The sequence below is a fragment of the Periplaneta americana genome, chromosome 4 (genome assembly GCF_040183065.1).
Source record: "Periplaneta americana isolate PAMFEO1 chromosome 4, P.americana_PAMFEO1_priV1, whole genome shotgun sequence".
NCBI classification, from domain to species: Eukaryota; Metazoa; Arthropoda; class Insecta; order Blattodea; family Blattidae; genus Periplaneta; species Periplaneta americana.
The window spans coordinates 102,926,939-102,939,617 of record NC_091120.1 but is presented as its reverse complement, the minus strand read 5'-3'; the positions used below and the strand labels follow the sequence as shown (position 1 = coordinate 102,939,617).

The window sequence follows — 12,679 nt, the reverse complement described above, 5'->3', positions numbered from 1 at the left end:
TAATTATAATACATTACATTGTTATTTAATGACCCCATGCGTACCTGCTTGCAATTCTACCCTGCTTATGCATCCACGTGACGTAATAGATGTACCAGAAGAAACTACTCGATCCGCCGTACGTTTGGGAACAGAAATTCCTCGTCAGTGTTGCAACTTTTGATGATCCCTGACAATTCTGAATCTGATAACTCAGATTAGTGATGGTACAACAATCTTGAAAATGTTATAGCTTTGGTTTTGTTAATTATATTATGATTTTAATTCGTCAATTTAAATGACTCAAACTAAAACCGATATACCAACAGCTGTAACTCTGCAATAGTTGAAAATCGGACCGTCGTTTTCAGAAATTATTCTTACTACTGCAACCTAAGGGACCACCTTCTCTTATTACGCATACTAATCAGTAATCATGAATCATACTGTAGATATAATGACGCTGTTTGAAATTGGTCTGATAAGGCATAATATGTACTTTTACCATGAAGACATTGCGTAATATCATGCTACATACACCCGAAGACCCGGATATTTGAGAAAAATTTGGTAATTTGTATGTATTCCACAGAACCTTCGCCGTAGGATTCCATGTAGGAAGGTGGAAAAATGCACTGTGTTCACGTTATTGTCGACATGGATTAAAAAATGATTGTAAGTTGTAATGAAATGTTAGAGTGATGGCTACAGAATTTAACGAAAGACGAAAAAATGTCGTTAGACATTTCGTTTGTAGTAAAAGAGTTATAATTCCGGAACTCCAGTATAGAAAGTCTAAAAGTTTGCCTAATTAGGTACCTATGGAAAGAATTATTTGTTTGAGGAAAACGAAGTTTTGGGGACAATACTGTTCCAAAAACACGCTCTTCAATGAATTTATCATGGAGAGAGCGTCTGTTAATGTATTAACTTGTAAGTCACTTATGCATTATTTAATAATATTTATGTCTTACGTCTAGAGCCAAATAGATAAGCCTACACGTTTTTATTAAACTACTGACAAGGGAGTCATAAAATTAATTAAATGAGCCACTAGCAGAATGTTCATTTCCTAAGAGACGATGCGCTTCATTTCTCTTATTCACATTTCGTTTAAATGAGTGGATTTTAGTTAGAGAGATTCAGTTATCAAAAATGAAAATTAAAAAAAAAAAATGTCGAAAATTTAGAATGGAAAACTGCGCATAGGAAAAAATTATTTTATAATTTAAACAAACAAAAAAGCACAGCTGAAAATGTCCTTGTGTCTGAATACAGGTGTTCGCTTGCTGGACGGTATGGTAAACGACCGTGTTGAGGGCACGGCACTAGGATACGCATATGATAAAGTAGATATCTACAGTGCATCTTGGGGTCCCAATGACGATGGCAAAACCGTTGAAGGTCCAGGGCGTCTTGCACAAGAAGCAATTGAGCGAGGAATAACAAAGGTAAGAATTTTTGTTTTATTTTATTTACTCTTCTATCATAGAAAATTAGACACGATGGCACATTCATTTCTGAAGACAAATCCTATTCCAACTTGTTCTAGATCTGTCCATTTCCCGGTGCACTAGAGGCTAATCATTTAGTAATATTAGGCGTAAGGGAGTCCTCTTTCCCTTCACATACATACTAGTCTTTCTTGTGTTTCAATTTCTAATTCATGAAATTGCCCTTAAGATCCTTTCAAGTTACATAATTACAATTATTATACTTAATAATATGTACTCTACGTTTATGTACTTGTTTTATTACACAGAATAAAATTACTATATTGTGATGGGTGCGTACTAGTTCGGTTCCATCTGATACACACGTGAGATCTGGAGTACTAATTCGATCCGGGGTTCAGAAGGGTACAGTAATAATTGAGTCCGAACTGTGCAGGTATAGACAAGTTATATATTTATCAAAGAGAGTGTTAAGTATATACAGTATATAAGAGAGTTGTTCGTACAATTCAAAATAAAACGCTAATTTTTCTTATGAAAATATATAATTTAATTTCTTTTCATATGAGAGAACATATGGACTTTGGAATATATTAAAGTCAAAAAGTAAAATATAAACTTCTGAATACATTAAACAAAATAAAATAAACAAAATATGTCCCATTTTTATGTAACAGTCTTGTTTATACACTTTGATTATTTACACTTTTTAAAAACAATTAATATCTTATAATATAAACTTCAAACAGAGGCGTATGCTTCAAACCTGCCAACGCAGTATGAAAAGAAAAATCCTGCAACTTTCTCTGAGGAACAAAGTAGGGAACGAGGAGCTACACAACCGTACCGGCAGGAAAGACGTCCTAAACACCGCCGAAAGCCTAAAGTGGAAATGGGAAGGGCACGTGGTAAGGATGGACTACAGATGATGGACGCATAGACTGACATTGTGGGATCCCAGGATCGGCAGAAAAGAGTGGGACGCCAGACGACTAATAGGCCGATTTCTTCAAGAAGAAGGCAGGAGCACATTGGACGAGCAGTACAAGAGACAGACAGCTATGGAGAAATCTATAAGCCACCGTCCTCAGTGTGTAGTGTGGTGCCAATAGGGATCTTACAAGTGCATATAGTGTTCAGACTGTGTACATACATAGTGCAGCCAAGTTTCCTGATATCACTCCTTAGGATCAGCTCACCTAACGAGTGAAGTATACTGAGCCAAGCCATGTCAATCAGGAGGCCCTTGTCGTTACGGCTAAATTTATTTTTATTTTAGTATAAACTTTCAACTTTATTACTGCTTGGCGTCTCCTTCTCATTCATTTTACCAAGTTTTTCCACTGTTATGGTTTGATTTTAGCCCATTTTTCTCTCACTACACGTTTAAAATCCTCTATTGTTGTACACTACTGCTTTCTCACACTCCTTTTCAAAATTTCCAACAAATGTTTGTTGAAATTTAAGTCTGGTGAATGAGGAGGTGTTCGCAGTTGTTGGGATATGTTCCATATGAGCCAATCCTTGTTGATTTGAACAGTATGTTTACTGTCATTGTCTTGTTGGAACATATACACAAGTGGCATCCCCATTTTTGTGCACTCTGTCTAACATTTGACCTTAAAATGTTACTGTACAAATACTTATCCATAATCCCATCTTTGAACTCAATATTCCCCACACCATTTGCAGAATACAGTCTCACAATAGTATGCATCCACCTCAGTGTTTCTGTCGTTATCTGTGTTGGCCCTTCTACATATCCTATGAATGCCATCGGAACCATAAAGATTTATCTACGTCTCATCTGATCAAATCACCCTGTTCCAAAATTCCTCATCCTTACCAACATGTTCTTTATCGAAGTATAATCTTCGAACTATATTTGTCTCACTAATGTACGGCCTCTTTCGTGTCTTCTGCCAAGGTAATCGTTTTTACACATCACACGCAGGATAGTTTTATTACCGTACTGATCTTCGTGTTTCGAGACTCCTCAATCATGACTCCAATTTGTGGAAAACTTATTAATGGATTTTTGACAACTTGATTAACTATGAATCTCTCGTCACGTGCATTTAGCAATTTTTACTTGGTTTTTTTTTTTCCAAAGTTTTTCCAAGTTCCATCATTTCGAAATTTTCCTACAATGTGTTGTGCTGTAGAATGTGTTTTATGCACTACTTTAACTCTTTTTCCTATACAAATGCCCCTTCAGAGCCAGGTGAACAATAAATTTCTTTAAATAGGAACTGATCTCCTTACGGCGTTCCTTTGTACACATTTCTCAATGACAGACTAACAGCAAGTGACCTTCACTGAAAGACAACCCTGTGCACACTGCATGCTTGTTTACTATGGATCTAAACGTAACTACCCTCTGTCTGTGGGGTGAGTGTACGAACAACAGTGTTACATGAATTTCACGGAATATGTAGTTTTAAATTTTTATGTAAATAACAGGTTATGTAAATTAATTTAATTCATGTCACTGTGTTCGTGTTTAACTCATGAAACATAATGTATTTAGTTTTATTGAAATATTTTGAATTTTAAGGTCATTTCAAAAGGTTAGTTTGATAATATATGAGGTGTACAAACAACACTGTTATACACTGTATATTATGAACTAGCTGTCGTATCGAATTCGACATGTTTTCAGGTTGGTATGATATCTATACTGACGTGTTTTGATGTTGGTAGTGATACTTATTCGAACTTGTTTTATAATTAGGCGCAGTCGCAACTTTCTTAATAATAATAATAATAATGATAATAATAATAATAATAATAATAATAATAATAATAATAATAATGATAGTATTTAAAATACATAACATGTTTATTTTAGTAATCAAGGCGAAATTGCATTTAGGAAGCCTAATCATTTTTAGTTTGGAAGTAAATCCCGAAAAGACAATTATGTCTCGTGACCAGAATATTGTACGAAATGGAAATATAAAAATTGGAAATTTATCCTTTGAAGAGGTGGAAAAATTCAAATACCTGGAAGCAACAGTAACAAATATAAATGATACTCGGGAGGATATTAAACATAGAATAAATATGGGAAATGCCTGTTATTATTTGGTTGAGAAGCTTTTATATAAATGATACTCGGGAGGATATTAAACATAGAATAAATATGGGAAATGCCTGTTATTATTTGGTTGAGAAGCTTTTATCATCCAGTCTGCTGTCAAAAAATCTGAAAGTTAGAATTTATAAAACAGTTATATTACCGGTTGTTCTTTATGGTTGTGAAACTTGGACTCTCACTTTAAGAGAGGAACATAAGTTAAGGGTGTTTGAGAATAAGATGCTTAGGGAAATATTTGAGGCTAAGAGGGATGAAGTTACAGGAGAATGGAGAAAGTTACACAACACAGAATTGCACGCATTGTATTCTTCACCTGACATAATTAGGAACATTAAATTCAGATGTTTGAGATGGGCAGGGCATGTAGCACGTATAGGCGAATCCAGAAATGCATATAGAGTGTTAGTTGGGAGGCCGGAGAGAAAAAAACCTATGGGGAGGCCAAGACGTAGATGGGAAGATAATATTAAAATGGATTTGAGGGAAGTGGGAAATAATGATAGCGACTGGATTGATCTTGCTCAGGATAGAGACCTATGGCGGGCTTATGTGAGGGCGGCAATGAACCTCCGGTAAGTAAGTAAGTAAGTAATCATTTTTAGTTAATAATAACAGCATGGTCACGACAAGAAATTGTTATGAAATATTGGAGTTTCCTTTGACTGGTTCAATAGTCTTAAAAAGTTTACGTTATACAATTTCGGGTTATATTTATTGTTATACTAGTGGCTTGTGCAGCAATTGCTCCAAACTAAGTCCATAAAAAGTTCAAATAAAAATTGTTCAGATTTATTTTCAGTGAAAAATACCAGACATTTTGATAATTATTTGCTTCCATAATAGTGAAACATACTCCCTCTGATTTTTTTTTTTTTTTTTTTGCCAAATACTTTTCCTTGAACCTATCCGTCTTCAGTTCTTGAGTTTCGCTAGTAACAATGTCAGGATGATCAGTGGGTTTTTTATGTGGGAGTAATGCAGTAGCTATTTCGGGTCATTGCGGATTGTATTTGAAATTTAAGAAAATGTAAGGTTTGTCATGCTTTGAACAAAAGACTTAGCATCTTGATATAGCTGCTGCATGTTTCGTGAACTACCCTGAAATGTAGAGGGCAGAATCACTTTTTCCCAATAAGAGATCTTGCTGAGGTGATCAAGAGACTACAAAATCTTGTAGGCCTCTTATTTTATCAATAAGTAATACCTTTTGGTCTTTTCTTATGAATTGTAATTTTTTTCCGCTTCTTCCAGACAATACTGATCTATCAAATACTGCTGGATTAATTTGTGTAACAATGAATGTTATTTCGTATATTTTCTGTAGGCCTAATATAGGCTGTTGTGAAGAATTTATTGCTGAGATGTGGAAAATGAGGCGAATGATATGTCAGAGTTGTAGAATCTTATATGCGCCCTAAATAAAATTGTCCATCGTAAATCGTTAGCAGCTTCAGTGTTTCATTTCTTGCTGGTTGCGAGAAATAAACTTACTCATCACGGTAGCAAGAAGTGAAATGGCATGCTATTTTTCCTACAACAAAATATGCTTGGCAGCGATCACAAAATCTAATCAATTAAACCAAATAAATATACAATTAATTTTGATGTAGTTTAAAGACGCAGCTAAAATAGGAAGCATGACTCAATCACTACCAAGGAAAGTTAGAGAATCAGACATATAAATATTTATATCACACTGCCATTACATATATGAAAAGGACCCACACCACTTGATTAATAATTGTAAAAGTATTTCATTTTTAATAACAATATTGTTACCTTACGTAAGTTTTATAGTTTTCAGTAACATAAGTTTATATAGGCCTATAGCCGTCACTCAGTAAATTATAGAAATGAAGATCTAATATAAAATATTCTTTCTCTGCGTCTACTTACATAAAGCCCCAAAAGGTTTCACTTTCATATATCAGTATAGCATTATGTGTTGCATTAACTATAATAATATTTCATTTTTAATGGTTATAATTTCATCAAACATTCTTAAGTTTTGTAATTCTTAATATCCAATATACAGCTGTGTTCGGAAAACTACAGACCAGAGAATCAGACCTGTAAATTATTTTTATACGTTATCAAAAAATTGCACAAATGAAGATCGACATATTGGTATTATGGTGGGCAAGAATCTGAGCCTTTTGAACTCTATGTCAGCAATCCTGTAGGTCATGGCCTTCGTGTAATAGCCTATTGTTTATTGTAGTGTGTGTTTTGTTTCATTCTGAAATGCAACACGGCCGACTTGATGCTCGCTTCGCTTAAGGCAGCGAACATCAAGTCGGCCGAGAATGCAATTAATTAGTTCTCAAAACTGACGAAAGATGGATTTTGGAAAAAAGGAACATGATGTAGGAAAATTGACATTTCACTGAAAACTACTATTTTTCCGAAAAACTTTGGGTTCCAAGCTTCAAAATGAGGGGTCATTTATTAAAATCCGTTCAGCCGTTTTCCCGTAATTTCCATTACCAGTTCAAATTATATATATATATATATATATATATATATATATATATATATATATATATATATATATAGAATTTAAGAGTTAATGATATCTACATGTTCAACTTTAAGCATCCAAGAATATTTGGCCAATTACAATAACCAATATCCAACTAAAGGCTACCATTTATTCCTGACCAATGGATACCTACGTATGCGTGAATGCGTTGGCAGGTTGTTTACGATATTTATTCTCTGTCACATTCAATAACATTCTTTCTAACCGATTTACAATCCAATGCTGTGTAGTGGAAAGTACACACTCGTTATCTCTTTCGTGTAGTCAGCAAGGCACAGGGTCACCGCTGTGTGAGAATACAGGGCAGCACATGACAAGGGACATACGAACAGTCCCGTGGGCGGAAGATACATTAATCAAGCCAAAAATCGAAGCACAGACTGTTTTGCTGGGAATCGCATACACAATGTGACTATATCACAGAGGCAAGACGGAGGAAATATGAGCTAGCGATATTATTTTACCATTAAAACTAACTTCTGTTGCTAAGAGTGCAAAAATAAAAATCGTCGATAAAATGTAGGAATCATCGGACCGTGATTATTAATATTAATCACCGCCAATGGCGTCTTTTGACGCGTATATAATACCCATTAATATCTTTCCCAAGAAAAGCCGCAAACATGGCGTGATGAGTCTTTCCACGGTAAAAGTTTCCGGACGTAAACTATTCCCCCATTCGGATGTCCGGGAAGGGGATGCTGGGAAAGGGCACATTATGAAGCAACCCAACAGAGAGAAGACAATAAGTTTGAGAATTGGAACGTGGAATGTAATGACTCTTCTGCAAGCAGTAAGTTGAAAAACTTCAAGGAAGAAATAAGAAGATACAAAGTGGATGTGATGGAAATATCAGAAGTGAGGTGGTAAAATAGTCGTGAGTGGTAAGTGATGAATTTAGGTTGTTTTATTCAAATGGTGAGTGCAAAGGAAGTCATGGTATTGGTGTATTACTAGGGCCACGCGTGAAAGATAAAGTGATATCAGTGCGTTATGTAGATGACGGATGATAATGGTGAGAATACAAGGGAAGAAAATGGACTTAGTACTAGTGCAAATTGATATGCTACATAGTGGATTAGCAGACGAGGAAGTGGAAGAAACCTGTGACAAGATAGAAGAGATAATTGAGAAGGAGAAGAAAGGAGCATGCGTAATCCTAATGGGCGACTGGAACGCAGTTGTAGGAGAAGGACAAGATTCAAGAACAGTTGGAAAATATGGATTGGGAAAAAGAAATGATAGGGGAGAATAACTGGTGAATTTCTGTAAAAGGAATTCAATGATTGCTGGAAATACATTATTCCAACAACATAAATGAAGAAGATACATATGGACATGCCGAGGGACGAAAGCAGATATCAGATAGACTATGTACTGCTACAGGAAAGATTCCAAAATTACTTAAAAATGCTAAGACTCTACCAGGAGCGGATATATCTCAGAGCATGTCCTGGTGATATGCGAAGTAGATATTTGTCTGAAGAAGATAAGAGGAAGACAGGTGACGAAATTGAACATGGAAAAACTGATGAGCGAAGAGGAAAGAAGAAAATTTAAAGTAAATTTTCAAAAGAAAGCCGCTGCATTAGAATCCACACCTGAGAATACTAATTAGTATTGAACTCATTTAAAAAGCTGCATAAGACAACAGCACACGAAACTAGAATAAACAGAAGGTATGAGAATTGAGAAACCTTGGGTCAGAAGGAAAATGTTGAAGAAGACAGAGGAAAGGAGAAAATGGAAAAATATCAACAAAGAAGAAGGTAGAAGAAACTACAGAAAACTAAGCAAAGAATTAAGATGACAAACTGGTAAAGCAAAGGAAGATTGAATGAAAGAGATGTGTGAAGAAATAGAGGATCTGGAGACAAAAGGAAGATATGATTTAATGTACCGCAGAGTAAGATGTTTGGATTTCACAAATAAGAACAGGAAATCCATGTGGTTGATCGAGGACGACTTCGGAAATGAAATAACAGACAAGCAAGGAATACTAAACAGATGGACGGAATATGTAGAAGAGTTATATGAGACAAGGAATCGTCCAGATGACTTAGCTATAGAAGACGAAGAAGCCGTATAAAAGACGAAAAAGGATTTTCTATTTTAAGGGAAGAAGATGAACTAGCGCTTAAGGGAATGAAGAATGGGAAAGCAACAGGAGGTGATGGAATCCGTATCGAATTAGTGAAATCCTTGGGTGAAGACAAGAATGAAATTCTATCACAATGCAAAGAAATATATGAAAAAGGTGAATGGCCTGAAGATTTCACGGAGACAGTGTTGCATCCAATCCCGAAGAAAAATAATGTCAAGAAATGTAACGAGTTCAGAACTATCAGTCTGACATCGCACTCTGCGAAGATTCTCTTGCGAATACTGAATCGACGTTTATATTCCAAGATGGAAGAACAGTTCGAAGAAGAGAATTTTGGCTTCAGGAAGGGAAAAGGAAGGAGAGATACAATTGGACTGTTAAGAATAATCGGCGAAAGATACCTAGAGAAGAATAAAGAAATGTATATAGTATTTGTGGACTTGGACTTAGAAAAGGCTTTTGTCAAAGTGGATTGGAATAAAGTGATGGAGATCCTAGAGAAAATAAGTGTGGATTGGAAAGAGAGAAGACTATTCATGAATCTTTTTATAAAAGAATGAGTCAAAGTCAGGAAAGGAGAAGAAATGTCAGAAGGAAGTGAAATAGGGAGAGGATTACGTCAAGGATGCCCTTTATCACTTACCCTGTTCAACATCTACTTGGAAGATTTAGTGAAGAACTGTTTTCAGAACATGGGAGGAATGATAGGAGGAGGAAGAAGAACACTGTGCATGAGATTTGCCGATATGGCGTTATTAAAAAAAGAGCAGATGATACTAAGAGATTTGTTACTGGAACTAAATTACAGCTGTGAGCAATATGGGATGAACATAAATGCAAACAAGACGAAAACCATGGTTGTCGCAAGAAAAATAAAGAAGATAAACTTGCGAATTCTAAAGGAGGCAGTAGTGCAAATGAACAGCTTCATTGGAGTGTAAGCTACTATAAGCCGCAACATGAGCTGTTGCCAGAAGTCAAAAGGAGGATAGCAATGGTAAAGGAAGCTTTTAACAGAGAAAGGAGTATCTTCTGCGGACCTCTGGAAAAAGAACTAAGAAGGAGACTAGTGAAGTGCTTTGTATGGAGTGTAGCATTGCATGGGATAGAAACATGGAAATTACGACGAAGTGAAGAGAAGCGAATGGAAGCATTTGAAATATGAATTTGGAGAAGAATGGAACATGTGAAGTGAACAGACAGAGTAAGAAATGAAGCTGTGCTGGAAGGAGTGAGTGAAGAAAGAATGATGCTTAAACTGATCAGGAAGAGGGAAAGGAATTGGTTGGCTCACTGGCTGAGAAGAAACTGCCTACTGAAGGATGCACTGGAAGGAATGGTGAACGGGAGAAGAGTTCGGGGCAGAAGAAGATATCAGATTATAGACGACATTAATATATATGGATCATATGAGGAGACAAAGGGGACGGCAGAAAATAAGAAAGATTGAAGAAAGCTGGATTTGCAGTGAAAGACCTGCTCCTGGGCAGAACACTAAATGAATGAATAAATGTCTCTCAGTATTGCAATTCCATCCACACGTGTGTGTTAGTGTTGTAATTCTTCAACACATCTCTCGATGTTCCAATTATTCCAGATATGTCTCTTGGTGTTGCAATCCCTCCACATGTGTGTCAATGTTGCAATTCAGTTCTATCTCGCAGTGCTGCAATTCCATCCACTCGTATCTATCAGAACTGAAATTCTATCGACATGTATCTCTTAGTTGTTACAATTCCATACACACGTCTCTCTTAGTGTTACAATTCTATACATACGTTTCTCTCAGTGTTACAATTGTATTCAGACGTGTCTCTCAGTATTACAATCCAATCTACGTGTGCCCCTGTGTTACAATTCCGTCCATACGTGTCTCTTAGTACTACAATTCCGTTCACGCTTGTCTCTCAGTATTAAATGTGTCTGTCAATAAAATTAATTGAAATTCAATAAGATCTTTCCTTCATTATTAAAAATACATCTCTCTTATATATACAATAAAATTTAATTCAAACATTTCTCGGATTGTTCCAATTACCAACTTGAACAAGTATTTCTCTAATTGATACCGTTTCACCCAAACATTTGTTTACTTCTATACACACATGTACCCCATTGTTTACATTACATCCGCACGTTTCGCGTTGTTACAATTCCATTCATACATTCCTCTGCTGTTCAGTTCCATTCCAAATCACTCATTCTCAAATTACTTATACATATCTCGAGTTTATCTTGAGATTCTCAAAAGGATCAACGAGCAAAATAATAGGCATCGAATTATTATTTCTCTGGCACTTCTTAATTTATAATGTTCCTTATGTTGCAGACGGTCCCATGTAGAACGTTCTACACAGTGAGAAATCGTGAAAATAATTGAAATTGGCTTTAATATATGAGTAGTGAATGTGGCATAGTGATGATTTAAAAAATATTTATGACTTCTGGGGATGAATCGTTATTTCAAAATATGCATTCGTCAGTAGGTCTGACGAGTCGGAACACGTTTAATTTGCACTTTTTTGTACTCATGAATGTTGTATTTTTCCGTACGTGTATACGTCATGTGGGGGGCGGCAATCGACGCAGTAGCTTGTTAAAAGCACCGCAAGGCGTGCCACTGTACCGTACCGTTCATTCGATTAGTAGAATAGTTTGAGGTCAATTACGTTTCAGGTAATGGAATTAGTAAGCAGGCACCGCTGCTCTCTGTTTCGACTTCACTTTTAACACTAATAACAAAAGTAAGCGACAGAAACAAAAATGGTTCCTCACATTCGTGTGTTTTAACTTTTATTCAAAACAACATATATGTGCATCCAGGACTGAAACATTCTGTATTATGGAAACAATTGAAGGTTTCAGAGCCATAGTGGGCCAAGCGCCATTTATTAAAAACGGAGAAAGCAAGGGTTAAAGATAAGTGAATACCATAGCTTAATGAACATTGACATATCATTGAGTTTGAATGTGTATACTTTATATTACTTGCTATATGTTTCCATTGAATTATGGTGACTATTACACTCTTACTACGTCATACTACTTTTGACCAATAAAACGGTACGAAAGGACGTATTTCAACCAATCATGGCTGCTTATCGCACAATTTTATCGCGTCCCTAGCATTTGTTTAATTTTATCGCGTCCCTAGCATTTGTTTCTTTGTTTGCCAACATTTGCAACTGCGCTGGTCTGGACGTCAAAAATATATATAAAATTACAAACCACTCCAGTCGATGCACAGCAGTTTCAAATATGACTCGCATTGGCATTCAAGAACAAGAATTAATAAAAATCACTGATCATACCTATGCATCTTCTGAAATCTGATTTACAAATAAATGAAGAGCACCATTCGGAAATCCTGAATAAGTTGAATACACCATGTAGGCCTAAATCAACGAGTTCCACTTCTATTACGCACACGTCCAATATAGCATCAATTGAACCACCAACCACATTCAAATTTGAAAATTGTACATTCAATAATTATTCCT

The 12,679-nt window shown here is 35.8% G+C and overlaps 1 protein-coding gene across 1 annotated transcript in view; it reads left to right on the top strand.

The window, feature by feature from the left end:
• LOC138698941 (neuroendocrine convertase 1-like) overlaps window positions 1-12,679 on the top strand; it is a 435,125-nt gene that overhangs the window by 200,701 nt on the left and 221,745 nt on the right. Inside the window, exon 8 of the mRNA XM_069825139.1 lies at window positions 1,258-1,430. Within this exon, the coding sequence (XP_069681240.1) occupies window positions 1,258-1,430 (173 nt within the window). The remainder of the gene's footprint in view (window positions 1-1,257; window positions 1,431-12,679) is intronic.